A 15,596-nucleotide genomic window follows, 5' to 3' on the forward strand; every position below is an offset into this window, starting at 1 on the left:
TATGGAGCTGTTTTTGGGTAGGTCCCTCTTTGTTTAGCTTCTAGCATTAGGATGCACAATGCATGCGCATTGCAATATGCATTCCTTCCAATGGTTTCCCATCTTCTTTCCCACTGATCTACAGGTGCCGGCAACATGCCAAGATATGCAGTGATGTGCCAGCAAGGACAGCATGTAAAGAAAACTTTTATTTGTTTACAAGAAAACTTCATAGGCACCTTTTAGGTCTGTCATAAATGCACCTCATTCAAATAACTGGTGTGTGGCTTATATTGGACCCAAAGAGGTGTTTACCTGACTGTGACATTAACATCGGATGCCCCTTTATCCAGGGAGGATTGTTAAATCATGTGTCCCACCGAGAACTAGGATCTCTCTCCCCAAGACAGACCTCTTTACAGACAACAACAACCCATTCACAGACAGCACTGCAGGTAAAATGTAAAACTTTAGGTTATAGACCGAAGTCTTAGTGTGCACTTTGCATGTGGTTGTGTTGTTGAACCCTCAGCTGTTGATTGAGGTGTAGTCTGATTAATAAAATGAGAAGCTAATCCTGTTCATCCTCCAATTCACCCTGCAGTCACATGGCAATTATAGCTTATTTTGATTTCCATGGGACCTGTGGAAGCCATAACGGGTCCATTCTCAACCCTGACTCTGCGTATTACCACTCTTATCCCGGCATTGAGGGGCTTTTGTGTCTTGATTTATTGGTTCGTTTGTGGCGGCGGTGCACTTCAGTGTGGCTGCTTCTTTGCGGTCTTCCTGCTGCAGAGGAATGAAATTCCATTTTATCAGCATTTCAAAGGCAGGTTCTGTCATAATAGAAACTCTTAAGGAGCTCTGCTGAAGGCTGACTGCACCCACTGTTTTAGGTGGAGTTAATGGGTTTTTAATCTCTATAAGTAGGTGTCGGGTGGCCGTAGGGTGAGTTTAGGGGACGCCATTTCTCAAGGTTCTTGTGTTACCAGAGAAGGAAACAGAGTTTGGTTTGGATACAAGGTCTTTTCCTGAATTACAATGAATGGACATATTTTTATTTACTTTTTATCTTTTATTTTTATTTTAAGAAGAATGTGAAGAACATTGTAATTGTAGGATTATGTGTTTTTCCCATCACTTAAGAAAAAAGGTTGGTTTCTAATTTTTTAATTTTACCTTTATTTTACCCGGAATATTCCCACTGAGATTCAGAATCTCTTTTACTGATTAGGAATTCTTAGAAACCCGATGATGAGTAAGGTAATTCTAAACACTGCATCCCTACGTGTGTGTGTGTGTGTGTGTGTGTGTGTGTGTGTGTGTGTGTGTGTGTGTGTGTGTGTGTGTGTGTGTGTGTGTGTGTGTGTGTGTGTGTGTGTGTGTGTGTGTGTGTGTGTGTGTGTGTGTGTGTGTGTGTGTGTTTTAGTCTTTGTACAATGTACAGTCATGGATGAAAATATTGGCACCCCTGGAACTTTTCCAGAAAATGCACCATTTCTCCCAGAAAAGGGTTGCAATGACAAATGTTTTGGTATATACATGTTTATTACCTTTACATGCATTGGAACAGCACAAAAAAGCAGAAGCAAAGAGGCAAATTTGACATAATTTTATACAGATTTTAGGTCAGAAAAAATTGTTGTTATTTATATTTAGTTGCACACCCTTTGGAGAAAATAACTGAAACCAATCACTTCCTATAACCATAAACAAGTTTCCTACACCTCCAGGTCTCTCTGATTTGAAGGGTGTCTTCTTGCAACAGCAATTTTGAGATCTCTCCATAGGTGTTCTATGGGATTTAGATCCGGACTCATTGATGGCCACTTCAGAATTCTCCAGCGCTTTGTCTCCAACCATTTCTGGGTTCTTTTTGAGGTATGTTTGGGGTCATTGTCCTGCTGAAACACCCATGTCCTCTGACGCAGACCCAGCTTTCTGACACTAGGCCCTACATTATGGGCCAAAATCTTTTGATAGTCTCAAGATTTCATGATTCCTTGAACACAGTCGATGCCCCCAGTGCCAGAGGCAGCAAAACAACCCCAAAACATCCTTGAACCTCCACCATGTTTGACTATAAGTACTGTGTTATTTTCTTTGTAGGCCTCTTTCCATTTTCTGTAAACAGTAGAATGACGTGCTTTGCCGAAAAGCTCTACCTTAGTCTCATCTGTCCACAAAACGTTCTCCCAGAAGGATTGAGACTTACTCGGGTACATTTTTGCAAACTGCAGTCTGGCTTTTTTATGCTGCCATAGCGCTTCTTCTCATTCAGGTGACAACGTATGGTTTGAGCTGACTTTGATGCACCCGGAGTCTGTATGACAGACAGAATTTGCGTGGAAGTTGACTGAGGTTGTTTATCCACCATTCTAACTATCCTGCTGTTCTTAATCTTTTTAAAATAGTCCATGCTAATAAAATAATCTACCGGTAGTTTAAGGGAACTTTGTAGCTCACACCAAGATCTCGGAGAAACGACTTTAAAAGCACTTTCACAAAAAACAGTCCGGGTTTGAGGAATGGCGTACATATTTTGTCCGTGTTGGTTGCAGGAAGGTTGCAGCTACCAGTTGTTGTAGGTGTCTTCTCTATGTTCTCCAGGTTTACAATTATAGTAGACATTAACTGACATGTACACTATAACTTGACCTGCAAGTCCAGGTATTACCCACAGCACCAACATTGCCTGGAACTTGTGTACTTCTGAGAAAATACTGAAGCTTTTTGTGACACAGAAGTCTGTTTCTAGGAGGAATCAGGTGACTCCTTTTCTTGTGAAAGAGTCTCCTGTAGTGATGAAAACAGAGGACTAACACCCAAGTCTGCTGCACCACACAAGTTGTAGCTATTTTTTTTGCTCATTGTTTTACTCTGATTTATTGTTTTGTTTTGAGGTTTGTGGAGACCAAACAACTCCAATAATGTAACTAAATATTGGACGTACATTCATCAGGTGGCCAGAATCTTAACTCAAATTCATCAACATGTTGGCTTTAACTTCTGTATTAGCCACATTAACTTAGTAGCAGGGGCGCATCTACCTCATAGGGGGGCATAGGGGGGCAGCTGCCACCCCTAAAAAGCAATAATCTATTAATGTATACTGTATGCTAACCCTTTATATGAAAAGAAGATTTGTCCGATGCAGGTGCAAACCTTACCTTGACTGCTTGGGAAAATCAGGGTATCACAAGGTCTTTCCCCTCCCTTAACAACAGCGAAGAAGGGACCATGGCAGAGGCAGACTGAGCTGTTGTTTTCAGTTGTCAGGTGTGAATTCACAGAGAATGTAAAGCAGGGTGGAGCTGTAAAACCTTTCTTGGATAATTAAATGTTATCAACTCTGTCCTCAACAACGCAAACTGTGAATGTAGCAACTTATTGTGCAAAGGGTTGGGCTAGCTGGTGGTCAATAAGATGTCACGTAAAATGAAATGTCAGCGACAGTGGTGTTGATCTGGCCTGGTAAAGCACCTAAACCCATGCCAGCTCATGCACTGTGGAGTGGTCATAGAGAGAGCACCAGCAGATGACAAATGGCCAAAATATCCACAAATAAAAGAACCAGTGAGCCTGTTGGGGACATTGTGTGAGTCTTATCAGTCAAAGCTGTACATGTTGTGCAGAAGCTGGTCCCTGGCCCAGTGCACTTAAGGCAAGAGGATTAGCCTCCAGAGTATTATTAGAGCTACTGATTATCCCCTTACCTGATGCACCTAATTCTAGCTAGAGCCTATTTATTCAGCAGAAAAGAAGAAAAATGTTTGGATTGGATGCAGACAGTGAATTGGTCTTGCTGCGCTTCAGCGCACTGTCAAGTCCAACATTGACTCTTTTGGTGTTTTGTGTTAAACTCAGTAGGTCCTGGCCTTTTGTCGCGTCCTCCCCCTTTGTGGGGTTCATGTGATTAATGCATTGCTGACCCCTGAGGCCAGCAGCAAGCACTTGTTTTAGTGCCAGCGAACGGCAGACAAAAGAAAATGATCTCTCCAAATAACTGAGGAGAATACAGGCTCCTAAAGCCGACCAGTCCCTTGACTCATTGACTATAAACAGGCCAATATCTCTCAAGAAAGTTAAACAAAAAGGTTTCTGATCCATTCGTTCTCAAGTCTCTAGCTGTAAAATGATTTTTGGATGTAATTACACACCCGCAGCTTCTGACCTTCTGCCCAGAAAACCTTCTTTGAGGCCTGCGTCCCAGACTGGGAGTAGGGAATCAAACATGAACATGAGCCGCTAAATCCTGCTATCTTCTTCGGCATAAACCCATATAAAAGAAGCAAAGTAGTGTGTTTTGCATGCTCAATCTACTTTTTTTGTTTGCTTGGTGAAAAACTAATGGGTGATCGGAGGAGACAGGAATGCACTTTTAGTTTGTCGTCATTAGTGGCTGTTTTTGAATTAATAAGCACAAATAGAGACTTTGCAGTTTTGGTTGGATGATGAGTGTGTGTGTGTGTGTGTGTGTGTGTGTGTGTGTTCCCCCCATGTGATTCTTTGTGTGTCTGTTCTATGCTCCTGCACCGTTAACCTCCCACAGAGTGTTGGGACTACTGCCAGGGCAAAGCTTAACTGTCACCTTGTCAGCAGCAATGTTCTGATGCTGCTAGAGCTGATCTACATGCATTTTGGGAGAGAAATACCCAAACTAAAACCCTGATTTCTAGTGTTTCATTTTAACAAAACACAAAATGGGCTCATTTCAAGTTTTTCCACATTTAACAGCACTCAAATAGGAGTGACTATTGGCCTTATTAGGATTATTAGGAATCCAGGAACATGACTCCAAATGAATGTTATTTTGCTTCATGTCTGCTGCTAAATAAGCATCAAGCACATATCAACTTTATTAAGTACTATTATTTGACAGCTTGTTGCATTGCCCCAAAACATGTTATTCATTTATATTGTAGAATAAAAATACCATAAAGCTATAACCTATGAATTGTTCTTGTCTTTACAGTGTCCAGGGACATGAAACTCAATCCACAACAAGCTCCACTGTATGTAAGTATCCCTATTCATACTCAAGCTGACATAGACGCTATTTCTCCAGTTGGGTTTGGCAAGATCTATTGAAATTGGCATTTGAAGATGTCCACAGTGAAACATCACAATGGGGTATGACTCGTTGTCTGGGGCAGCTGTAATGCTTCACTGACACTTGGACTTCGGACGCAAACTGCGCAAGTCATCCAAATAGACACTGAAATCATATGGGCACAAAACCCGCTACAGGAGCTATATGTCCACCAATAAAAATGATGCCTTATCAATCGTGAGGTTCTTTTGCCAGAGATGAGAGTGTTCCATAGACTGCAGAAATACCAGTATTTCTCTCTCTCACTCTTTCGTTCCCAATTACACTCAGTTACTATCCAAACTGATATTTTGGGAAAATAGTGACAGCCTGAGGGACCACCTGCAGTTGCTCTTGCACTATCAATTTTTGCATCGTAGATAGATCTCAGTTGATAATTTTTAAGTACACAATAAATGCCACTAGTGCAAATGCAAACCTGGAACCCGTTGTTGATGTGGCTAGGAGGGGGCATCACACTGATGGACGATGACATCATCCATCGTACCAACCCTATTCTCCAGTGCGTACAGTTTGTTTCTTAATTCCGCCCATACAGGTGTTTTTACTCAGGATTGTGTACTGTAGGTGTGTGCAGGCTGTGGCTGAAGGTTCGTTTGTTGCACCTGTTGGGGCGAGGCAAGTTACACCTTTATCATCTTTATAAGTACTGTATATGGAGTTACATAACCTCATACAATTCCTGGAATAGCTCCGCCTGGGCGGAATAGTAGAGAACACATCAGACTGCATGCAAACCAAGAGGCTATTTAATGTTTGCTGACTAGCACACATTTAGAGCCATTTCCCTCTGCTTACGGCCCTTTATTATAGATTGAGTGATTGTGTTTTACATGTTTCAGTTAAATATTATAGGAACTACTTGGTGGAATGGTGGTATTGAAAAAAATAGACCCAGATAATGTTTTAGGAAATGACTAACGTGACTACAAAACACGACTATCAATACGACAACATTAAAGAGTTCTTCTTAACGCAGGTAACACACAGGTAATTACAGCAAAGAGCTTGGTGCCTTTTATCAAGAGGACTCATGACCTCTTGATTGCTGGATGTTCTTGTTAATTGTGAGCTTAAATGTTTTAGTTATGCAGACTGCCTGTGTGTGTGTGTGTGTGTGTGTGTGTGTGTGTGTGTGTGGTGTGTGTGTGTGTGTGTGTGTGTGTGTGTGTGTGTGTGTGTGTGTGTGTGTGTGTGTGTGTGTATGTAAAAGAACACTGAGTACTGGAAAATTGCTTTTGTCCTGCGACCAATGTTAACTCATCCATAGGTTGTCTGACAAAGAAGTAAAAGGTCTTCACCGTGCAGTAACAAGGTTCTTAGTCACTTTATTTCCTAAATAACTCAGGAGACACTTTGTGGATGAGTTTCTCAACCTTCAAACACATTTCCAAGCTCCTTTTTTTGATAAGAACATTGAGACCAGGGTCAGACGTGCAGCTGATTATAATTATTCAAAGCTAGGTTTTTATTTTTATTTTTTTGGTTTTCAAGATTTTTTGATCTACCATCTCTATCCACGCATGTTGTAACCACTTACCTGGATCTGGGTTACAAGTGGCCAATCGGCCAAGTTTGCTATTATGGCACCAGCATTATCTGACACATGAGGGGTCTGTGTGTGAGTGGGATACATTTCTGAGTTTTTGCCTGAGTGGTTGCACAGGTTCTCTATCACTAACAGGTGGTGCAAGGCACACAGGACATGAGATAAGTCAGAGATGTGTGTGTTTGTGTGTGGGTCTCTAAAGACTAGAGTGGCTCACACATTATCGACCCAGACAACCTTATCTGTGATTTACAGTCCGACTCTTCAGTGGAACCAGGCGAGCAGTCAGGCCTCATTAGACATCAGGTCTTAGACACTTATCACAGCAATTCTCAGCTAGATAGGGGTTAAGTAGTTGGCCTGGAAGGATACCGCCTAAAAATACTCTGCCATCCAGTTTGATTGAACCAACTGTAAAAACATCAACTGTATTGCTTCAGAGAGCAATTAGAGGGAGTAGAAGGGGTCATAGGATTTGTTGATTTGTTGGGCAGAGGATGACTTGTAGAAGCTAAGTTCTCTTTCAGTAACAGAGAGCCCGTCCTTGCTGCTGGTCTGACTGTGACTAAACATGCTATTTACATTCTTGGCATTTAGCAGACAGTGTTTTCCAGAGTGGCTTACAGTTAGACGAACAGGTAGAGGTTACGTCTCTAACGCAAGACACATGACTGTGGACACAAAAGCAGTTGAGGTGATGGATCCTGTGACTTCTCTGCTATGTGATGGTCTGCAGCTGCACTGCAAGAGGGATGAAGGATGCTCTAGATGTCAGCAGCCTTTATAAAATTGGAGGTGTGTAGCTTGATTAGTAAATACTCTGTCAGTTCTGTCAGTGTATATATATATATATATATATATAATATATATGTGTATATATGTATATATATATATATATATATATATATATATATATATATATATATATATAATGTGTCTAAATGACATGTAGAGAGAGGACTTTCGGTCGGCACCAAGGTGCTTCTGGAAAACCGTTCGCCACCTCAGGAAGGGGAAGCGAGGAATCATCCAAGCTGTATACAGTAAGGGTGGGACCTTGTTGACCTCAACTGAGGAGGTAATAGGGCGGTGGAAGGAGCACTTTGAGGAACTCCTAAATCCAGCTGACACGCCCTCTTTGGTGGAGGCAGAGCTGGAGGATGATGGGGGATTGTCGTCAATTTCCCTGGTGGAAGTCGCTGAGGTAGTCAAACAACTCCACAGCGGCAAAGCCCCAGGGATTGATGAGATCCGTCCAGAAATGCTGAAAGCTCTGGGTGTGGAGGGGCTGTCTTGGTTGACACGCCTCTTCAACATTGCGTGGAAGTCTGGGACGGTGCCTAAGGAGTGGCAGACCGGGGTGGTGGTTCCCCTCTTCAAAAAGGGGGACCAGAGGGTGTGTGCCAATTACAGGGGTATCACACTTCTCAGCCTCCCTGGTAAAGTCTACTCCAAGGTGCTGGAAAGGAGGGTTCGGCCGATAGTCGAACCTCGGATTGAAGAGGAACAATGCGGATTCCGTCCTGGTCGTGGAACAACGGATCAGATCTTTACTCTCGCAAGGATCTTGGAGGGGCCTGGGAGTATGCCCAACCAGTCTACATGTGTTTTGTGGATCTGGAGAAGGCGTATGACCGGGTCCCCCGGGAGAAATTGTGGAGGTGCTGCGGGAATATGGGGTGAGGGGGTCCCTTCTTAGGGCCATCCAATCTCTGTATGACCAAAGCGAGAGCTGTGTCCGGGTTCTCGGCAGTAAGTCGGACTCGTTCCAGGTGAGGGTTGGCCTCCGCCAGGGCTGCGCTTTGTCATCAATCCTGTTTGTAATATTTATGGACAGGATATCGAGGCGTAGTTGGGGCGGGGAGGGGTTGCAGTTCGGTGGGCTCGGGATCTCATCGCTGCTTTTTGCAGATGATGTGGTCCTGATGGCATCGTCGGTCTGTGACCTTCAGCACTCACTGGATCGGTTCGCAGCCGAGTGTGAAGCGGCTGGGATGAGGATCAGCACCTCTAAATCTGAGGCCATGGTTCTCAGCAGGAAACCGATGGAGTGCTTTCTTCGGGTGGGGAGTGAGTCCTTACCCCAAGTGAAGGAGTTTAAGTACCTTGGGGTCTTGTTCGCGAGTGAGGGGACTATGGAGCGTGAGATTGGTCGGAGAATCGGAGCAGCCGGTGCGGTATTACATTCCATTTATCGCACCGTTGTGACGAAAAGAGAGCTGAGCCAGAAGGCAAAGCTCTCGATCTACCGGGCAATTTTTGTTCCTACCCTCACCTATGGTCATGAAGGCTGGGTCATGACCGAAAGAACGAGATCCAGGGTACAAGCGGCCGAAATGGGTTTCCTCAGGAGGGTGGCTGGCGTCTCCCTTAGAGATAGGGTGAGAAGCTCAGTCATCCGAGAGGAGCTCGGAGTAGAGCCACTGCTCCTTCGCGTCGAAAGGAGCCAGTTGAGGTGGTTCGGGCATCTGGTAAGGATGCCTCCTGGGCGCCTCCCTAGGGAGGTGTTCCATGCACGTCCAGCTGGGAGGAGGCCTCGGGGAAGACCCAGGACTAGGTGGAGAGATTATATCTCCAACCTGGCCTGGGAACGCCTCGGGATCCCCCAGTCGGAGCTGGTTGATGTGGCTCGGGAAAGGGAAGTTTGGGGTCCCCTACTGGAGCTGCTACCCCCGCGACCCGATACCGGATAAGCGGATGAAGATGGATGGATGGATGGATAAATGACATGTAATATTCTGTTTTTTGAATGCCAGCAAGGATGAATCCCTCTGTCAGGCAAATGCAGTCATAAACAACGCCAGCTCTTTACGGAACATGAAATGTGACGTCTTGTCCATAGTATATTTTTGTATTATAGCAGTTTCAATGCAGCAGGACTGAGTGAAAGCTAGCAAGATAGCTCCAAGCTAGAACAGTAATGAATGATTAGAGAAAATGTAAGCGGTGCCATAGGATGTCTTGGCAATTAGTGTGGGATCAAAAGTGGAGCAAACTTCCACATTGTCTTTCCTATAGTCAGACATCCAGCCAGGGGGATAAACATGAATTTAAACGGCATAGAAAACTCATCTTTGGTGAGAATTTCTAACAGTATGCGTGAAGGCCTTAAAATCAAATACTGCCCTACCTGGAGAGTTGGACCCAGTACAGTGGGAGGATTTGAGGAAAAGGCTACTCTCACACATGCATATTAAAAGAGAAGGGGCTGGGTTCATAGCCTCCAGCTGTTCTTTTGATGTCACTTAATAGTTGCCTGTTTCCCGCTGAAGTGCCATGATTAGCAGGTCAATACCCCAGCAGGTCCCTTTGTTCAGTACTTATTACCAGCAGAGAGCGCAGTCATACAATGGGGCTGAAAGACATTCATTTGTGCATGTCACACAGCTTTAGAACCAGGAGAAAACTGTTCTATTCAGCATTTTAGTTATTGTTGTTGTTATTATTAGACTTATTGTCATTAGCTTTACTTTTGGTTAGTGTGTGTGCTTGTTTGTCAGCTTTACAAAGGTCACTGTGTGCAGCTGTGTTTCCTGCAGACCCTAGCAGATGTTTCACATCTCCCCCTGCCAACGCATTTGCCTCCAAAATGACTGACAATGATCAGATTTAGTTGATATTATATTCTGCGCTCTACTCTCACACTTTTTATTTAGATAAGTTTGAATTCATAGATAGCAGATCCGTTACAAGCAATCATACCTGAGGAGGTTGAAAGGAACAGGAGGAGAGTGAAAATGTATTATGTACTGTAGACGTGGTTTTCCTTTAGTTCAAAAAATCAGAAGCTTATGATGTTATTTATGATGGATGAATATTAATTTAGACAAAATGGGACACTGCTGTCGATCCATTAAAAATCATTTTAGCAACTAATGTGCCAGATGCAGCAGGTTGATATTGTGATCAAGGTGATTTGCCACCAGCCTTGAAAACCATTTCTCATTTGCTTTCCTTTTGTTCATAGTGAGAATGTTGAACTTACTTTTGCATGAAAACGTTTTCATTTACACATGGAGTGCAAACTCACAAATCCACTGACGCACCAATGTGTTCAATATCAGCAAACCCTAATTTCCAATCTGAGGCTGGGGATAAGAGATGAATTTTTAATGGAGAGAATGTCATGCCTGCTGGCTTCCACCCATCTACAACTCATTTATGCCAGTGCCCCTGCTCTGCTTGTTAAAGCGGAGACACTCTGTGCATAGCAAAGCCCGCGTCCTTCATGCTGCAAGCCAATGTATTCAGTCCCGGCTCTCAGAAGGTCAGGAAGAGAAACTTCCTGTGGCCTCTGGGATATGTGGTTGCCTTTTGAACACATTTCCCCCTAATACTGCTGGATAACCTAACTGCTGACAACCTGCTGACCACCCCCCTCTATAGAACAAGGCCCTGAGAATACAACTTTATAAGAGAAGGAGGAAGCACCTTTAACCCTGACTGTCTCCTCCACACTGGCCTACACTGGCCACCAAGTCAGGCTGTTCATGTTGGAATGGCCTGGTGAAAAGATTGCAACACTGGTCAGAGTAAGTGGGATGAAATGTCCCATTATCAGCCCTCGGTGTCATCAAGCTGCTGTCCCCCAGTGGAAAACCGCTCATTTTGAACAATATCCCTCTTTTTTTGTTGCGTCTCCTCTTCCTCAGTCTGTCCTCAGATGACACCACTCCATTGTCCACAACAATCCAGCTCTAACATAGCCAATTGTCCCTTTTAGAAAAAAAGCAGACTGAACAATAGACTGCATAACTGTAATGTGAAACTATTTGGTCATTAGTAGGGCGGCCCCCTCTCGTTAGTCGACCAAGATTTCTTTTGTCGATTTAGTAATTTTGTTATGCTGAATGACTTAATTCCAGGAGTCTTATTAGCCGTTCTTTGATGCACACAATATTTAAAGTGTTGCTATTGCATGATTCTTTGTGGAGGAACTCAGTTTTACAGATCTGTTGATTAAATCAACTAATAATGAATGTTCGTCAACTAAGAATTTCTTCAATCGAGGACAGCGACCGGTAATGTCACAAAATAATGTAGTGAGTCCATGATGTACTCCTTAGGCTAGGAAGGAAGACTTGGTTACTAACAGCAAGCTAGTCAGCTCGACATGCTTATGGTTGCGGCTTATGTGAGACCAGACAACCACACTGTTTAATCCAACTAATTAGTGCACTTTTTCCACTTGTGTTTTTGGTGTTGCCAAGAAGAAATAATGCAGTTGTCCAATCTCTATAAATGCAGAGTTGCCCCTTACCAGCCCTATACACAACAAAATGTGTCGGCTTTTGGTTTTTGCACCAAACGTGAACACATGGCTGTGGAAAGTGAATTGGTACACTCAATAACCACTGTTTAGTTGCTAGGGAACAATTGTTATAACTCATTTAACTGCTGCAGAAACTGGAGTAGGGCTCTGGAGAAGAGCGTAACCCTTTTATTAATGTTCCATGCATGCACAAGGGTTAAAAAGCAGTTTGTAAAAAGCACTAAAACAGAAGCTGTTAATCATGTTGCCTCCTCCATTTGTAAAATTGTGTCATCCTCCTCCTCCTCCTCTGTGGCCCGAGCCTGACGGTGCTCGCTCACTGAGTCGGCAGAAAATCAAGCTGCTGCTCCATGTTTCAGCGCTGTTTGCTGCTTCCGTGTTTGTTTGTTAATGATGGGATGAGTAGCATTTTCACATCAATAAATCAATACCACATTAACTTTCAGGCATTTTGTGTAATTGTTGTAAACAAGGGTGGTGCTGAGCAAACTGACAGCCTCCACACAGAGTTTTACACTGTGGCCCTGTTAAGATTTGGCATCCAGATATATCCAATCTGTAACTAGATCTATGAAGATGGGGGAAGGATTGTAGTTCACATCTGGCATCAGCACTTGTCTTAAATGCTTCTAAAGTGACCGTGATTGGATTTCACTCTCCTGATCACTTTTGATTTTATCTACAGGAGACTGATGAACATGCACTAGAAGAGGAGTTGAATTAGAATTAGTAATTTTAGCCTAAGTCATGGACTTAATTGTCGGAGTGTTGTGGGGCTTGCTGTGGGTTAGGGTTAGGCTTTTTCTGCTATACACACTATCTAGGTTGTATTAAATTATGTAAGGGATGCATTTGCCTCAAGCATTTTTGTGTAGTTGACATACTGTATGCGTCCCTGACTAGCTCCAAATGTGGGCTGGTAATTGTAATCAAAATGCATTATCCATGCAATAACACATTTATTAAAATTAAAATGTATTTATTGTTTGCCTGAAATATGTCTTAATTAAGGCATGATAGAAAATTAGCTTCTATCACAAAGGTTAAACTTCCCATCAGGAAAAGTGCTGTATATTGGCAAATCAATGAATGGAAGATATTAGATACTGTATATCTATTATATATTCAATGTTTTTAAAAAGAAAATGGTGCCACACAGTCAGATTTACTACAATCAGTTGTTTCCTCCACTTTTGCTAAGATGAAATTTATGAACACTCTCACTCTCTAAATATGTGTTTTTTCCTTTTTCTTGGTGCCCTTTTCTTTTCCTCTCTCTTCTCTCTCTCTCTCTCTCTCTCTCTCTCTCTCTCTCCTCTCTCTCTCTCTCTCTCTCTCTCTCTCTGCAGGGGCGGTGTGTTATCACGGTGCAGCTTGCTGATGAAGAGCTGGCTGCAGATGAGGAGGGTGTGGACTACTTCCTGCTGTTTGCTGGCAGCACACAGAGGCATCTGACCAGCACCCTAAGGAGCAGTCATGACACCTTGGAGGCACTGTGTCCCGGTAAGCCACCCCACCCACAATGCCTTGCAGCTTCCCTTTTACCTCTAATGGACCTGTGAGAAGGCAGCTCCACCTACAGTATTTGACACATTTTAAATCCTTTTAAAATTCTGCTGTCATGTCTACCTGTGTTTGCTGATAGCACAGACCCAATAGATTACCCAGAATAAAAAACAAACCCAATTGAATGTTTTCAAAGTAGCATCATGGCAGTCAAAGTCCTCTATAGCCATCATGTGCCAAAGACTGTTACAAAACAAAAATCCTATTCAAGAAGTGATGGTATTATTCTTCCTACACATCATACAGAAAGCATAGTGCAGTCAGGAGATATTATAGCTGTGGAAGAAAGTCAGAATAATAAACTATTAATCATCCACCGCCACTGTCCCCGTTTTTTAACTAATGTGTGTTTAAAAAAAGAGAAATCACCTCATTTGACTTTTTCTAAAGCCTGTCTCATTCATCATTCCTCTTGGAGCACATCACGCTTATTCCACTTGAAATATTGAACATATTGCAGGAGATCCTGCCTGTGAGGTGACTGAGCAACTACAGGTAGCACGGTAATCAAGGTTCAAAAGTCACGGAATGCTGGGGTCTGCAGGAAACACAGCTGCACACAGTGACCTTTGTAACGCACACACAGCTACTGACAATAAGTTTAACTAAAACGCTAAAAAGAGCACTTTCTCCTGGTGTTCTCATTGATACACATAGGCCTACTTGTGACCGTGTAATAAACGGGAATGGTAGCAAAATGTTGTGAAAGACATTGAATATTAATATATGTGCTGAAGGGACAAATACAAAAGACTTGGAAGTCATTGTTTTCCTCATGTGTCTGCATTCTCGACACGGAAAAAGAAGGCAGAACATGTTAAACTTGGGTGTCATGTTAAGAGCTTGGCTGAGTTATATCCATCTGAGGGTAGTAAGAGGAGGCGTTACTCTCCACTAACAGATTAGATGTGCTTCACTGCTCTATCCATCAGTACTCACACAGCTCCGAAGAACCCGTCCTGTGACCAAGCAGAACCTTACTGGATAGAATTCCCATGTGACCTGAGAAAATGGCCACAGATACACTGAATATTTACTTTGGCATGGCTTGATGTGCCTGGGGAAAAAAAAAAATAATAAAAAAAAAAATATATATATATATATATATATATATTTTATAATATAATAAATTCCTTTATTCGGCCCCTCTCAACGTAGTAGCTACTCTGTCCTGGAGTTTGAAGAGAACAATCACAACCTATACATAAAAACACAGAACATACAATTTGATGTACATTTAAAACAAGACTTGTAGCTCCACCTGGTTCTGTGGTCCTGGTAAGCTCTGAAAGTGTGACAGTGAGCCAGCATACACATACACCAGGACCCTAAACAGCCTGCTCTCACAGAATTCTGTGAAATGATCACGAGCGGTTACCAGGGCACTACGTGGTGGTGGCACGGAATGTGTGAAATTGTGTGTGGCCACCACAGAACACAATGCCAATGTAAAGTCAATGAGAAGATGACGTAGCATTAGGAGCAACCACCCCGTTCTTCTTTTCCTAAACCAACCTGTCCCCTGTATAGGGCCGTCCCGTTCTTCTTTTCACCCCCCACAACCTTTTCCTTAACTTAAGGGGCCGTGTTTATTTCAAGGAATTTGTTGAGATCAGGTTGACCCTAAAGCAGGCAGCTGTTACATGGAATTATTCATTTTTATGTGTTTTTCCTCCTGTCACACGTCAAGAGGTGTTCTGTAAACAATAAGTGAAAAAGGTTTGTTGGATGAATTAGTTGAGATTTAGCACTGCTAGCATGGTAGCTATGTAACTAGCTCTGTTTAGTATCTCTTTTGCGTATCAGCCCTTTTGCTTCCTAATCATTTTCATATCAGAGTTCTTTTATTTACGATTGATTTTCCCATTATTGTTGTTTTGCTTTACTATGACTTACTGTGTTGTTGCTATGACGCTAAAGTCACCGTCCTAGCCGCAGCTAGCTAACACTGGTTAATGCTTGTACAACACAGCAACATAGCAAATGGCCTATGCCCACTCAACTTTATAAAAGTCCAATTTGTTACACACAGACACACTAATAAAATAGAATAGAACCAATGAATGTGTGTAGTATTATGAAAAACCTTTTAAAAGTAGTCTACTAATCACAGG

The 15,596-nt window shown here is 42.8% G+C and overlaps 1 protein-coding gene across 1 annotated transcript in view; it reads left to right on the forward strand.

The window, feature by feature from the left end:
- akap13 (A-kinase anchoring protein 13) overlaps window positions 1-15,596 on the forward strand; it is a 103,902-nt gene that overhangs the window by 11,395 nt on the left and 76,911 nt on the right. Inside the window, 2 exon segments of the mRNA XM_032523208.1 lie at window positions 4,958-5,001; window positions 13,266-13,419. Of these exon segments, the coding sequence (XP_032379099.1) occupies window positions 4,969-5,001; window positions 13,266-13,419 (187 nt within the window). The 5' untranslated portion in view covers window positions 4,958-4,968.

The sequence above is a fragment of the Etheostoma spectabile genome, chromosome 1 (assembly GCF_008692095.1).
Source record: "Etheostoma spectabile isolate EspeVRDwgs_2016 chromosome 1, UIUC_Espe_1.0, whole genome shotgun sequence".
Lineage (NCBI taxonomy): Eukaryota > Metazoa > Chordata > Actinopteri > Perciformes > Percidae > Etheostoma > Etheostoma spectabile.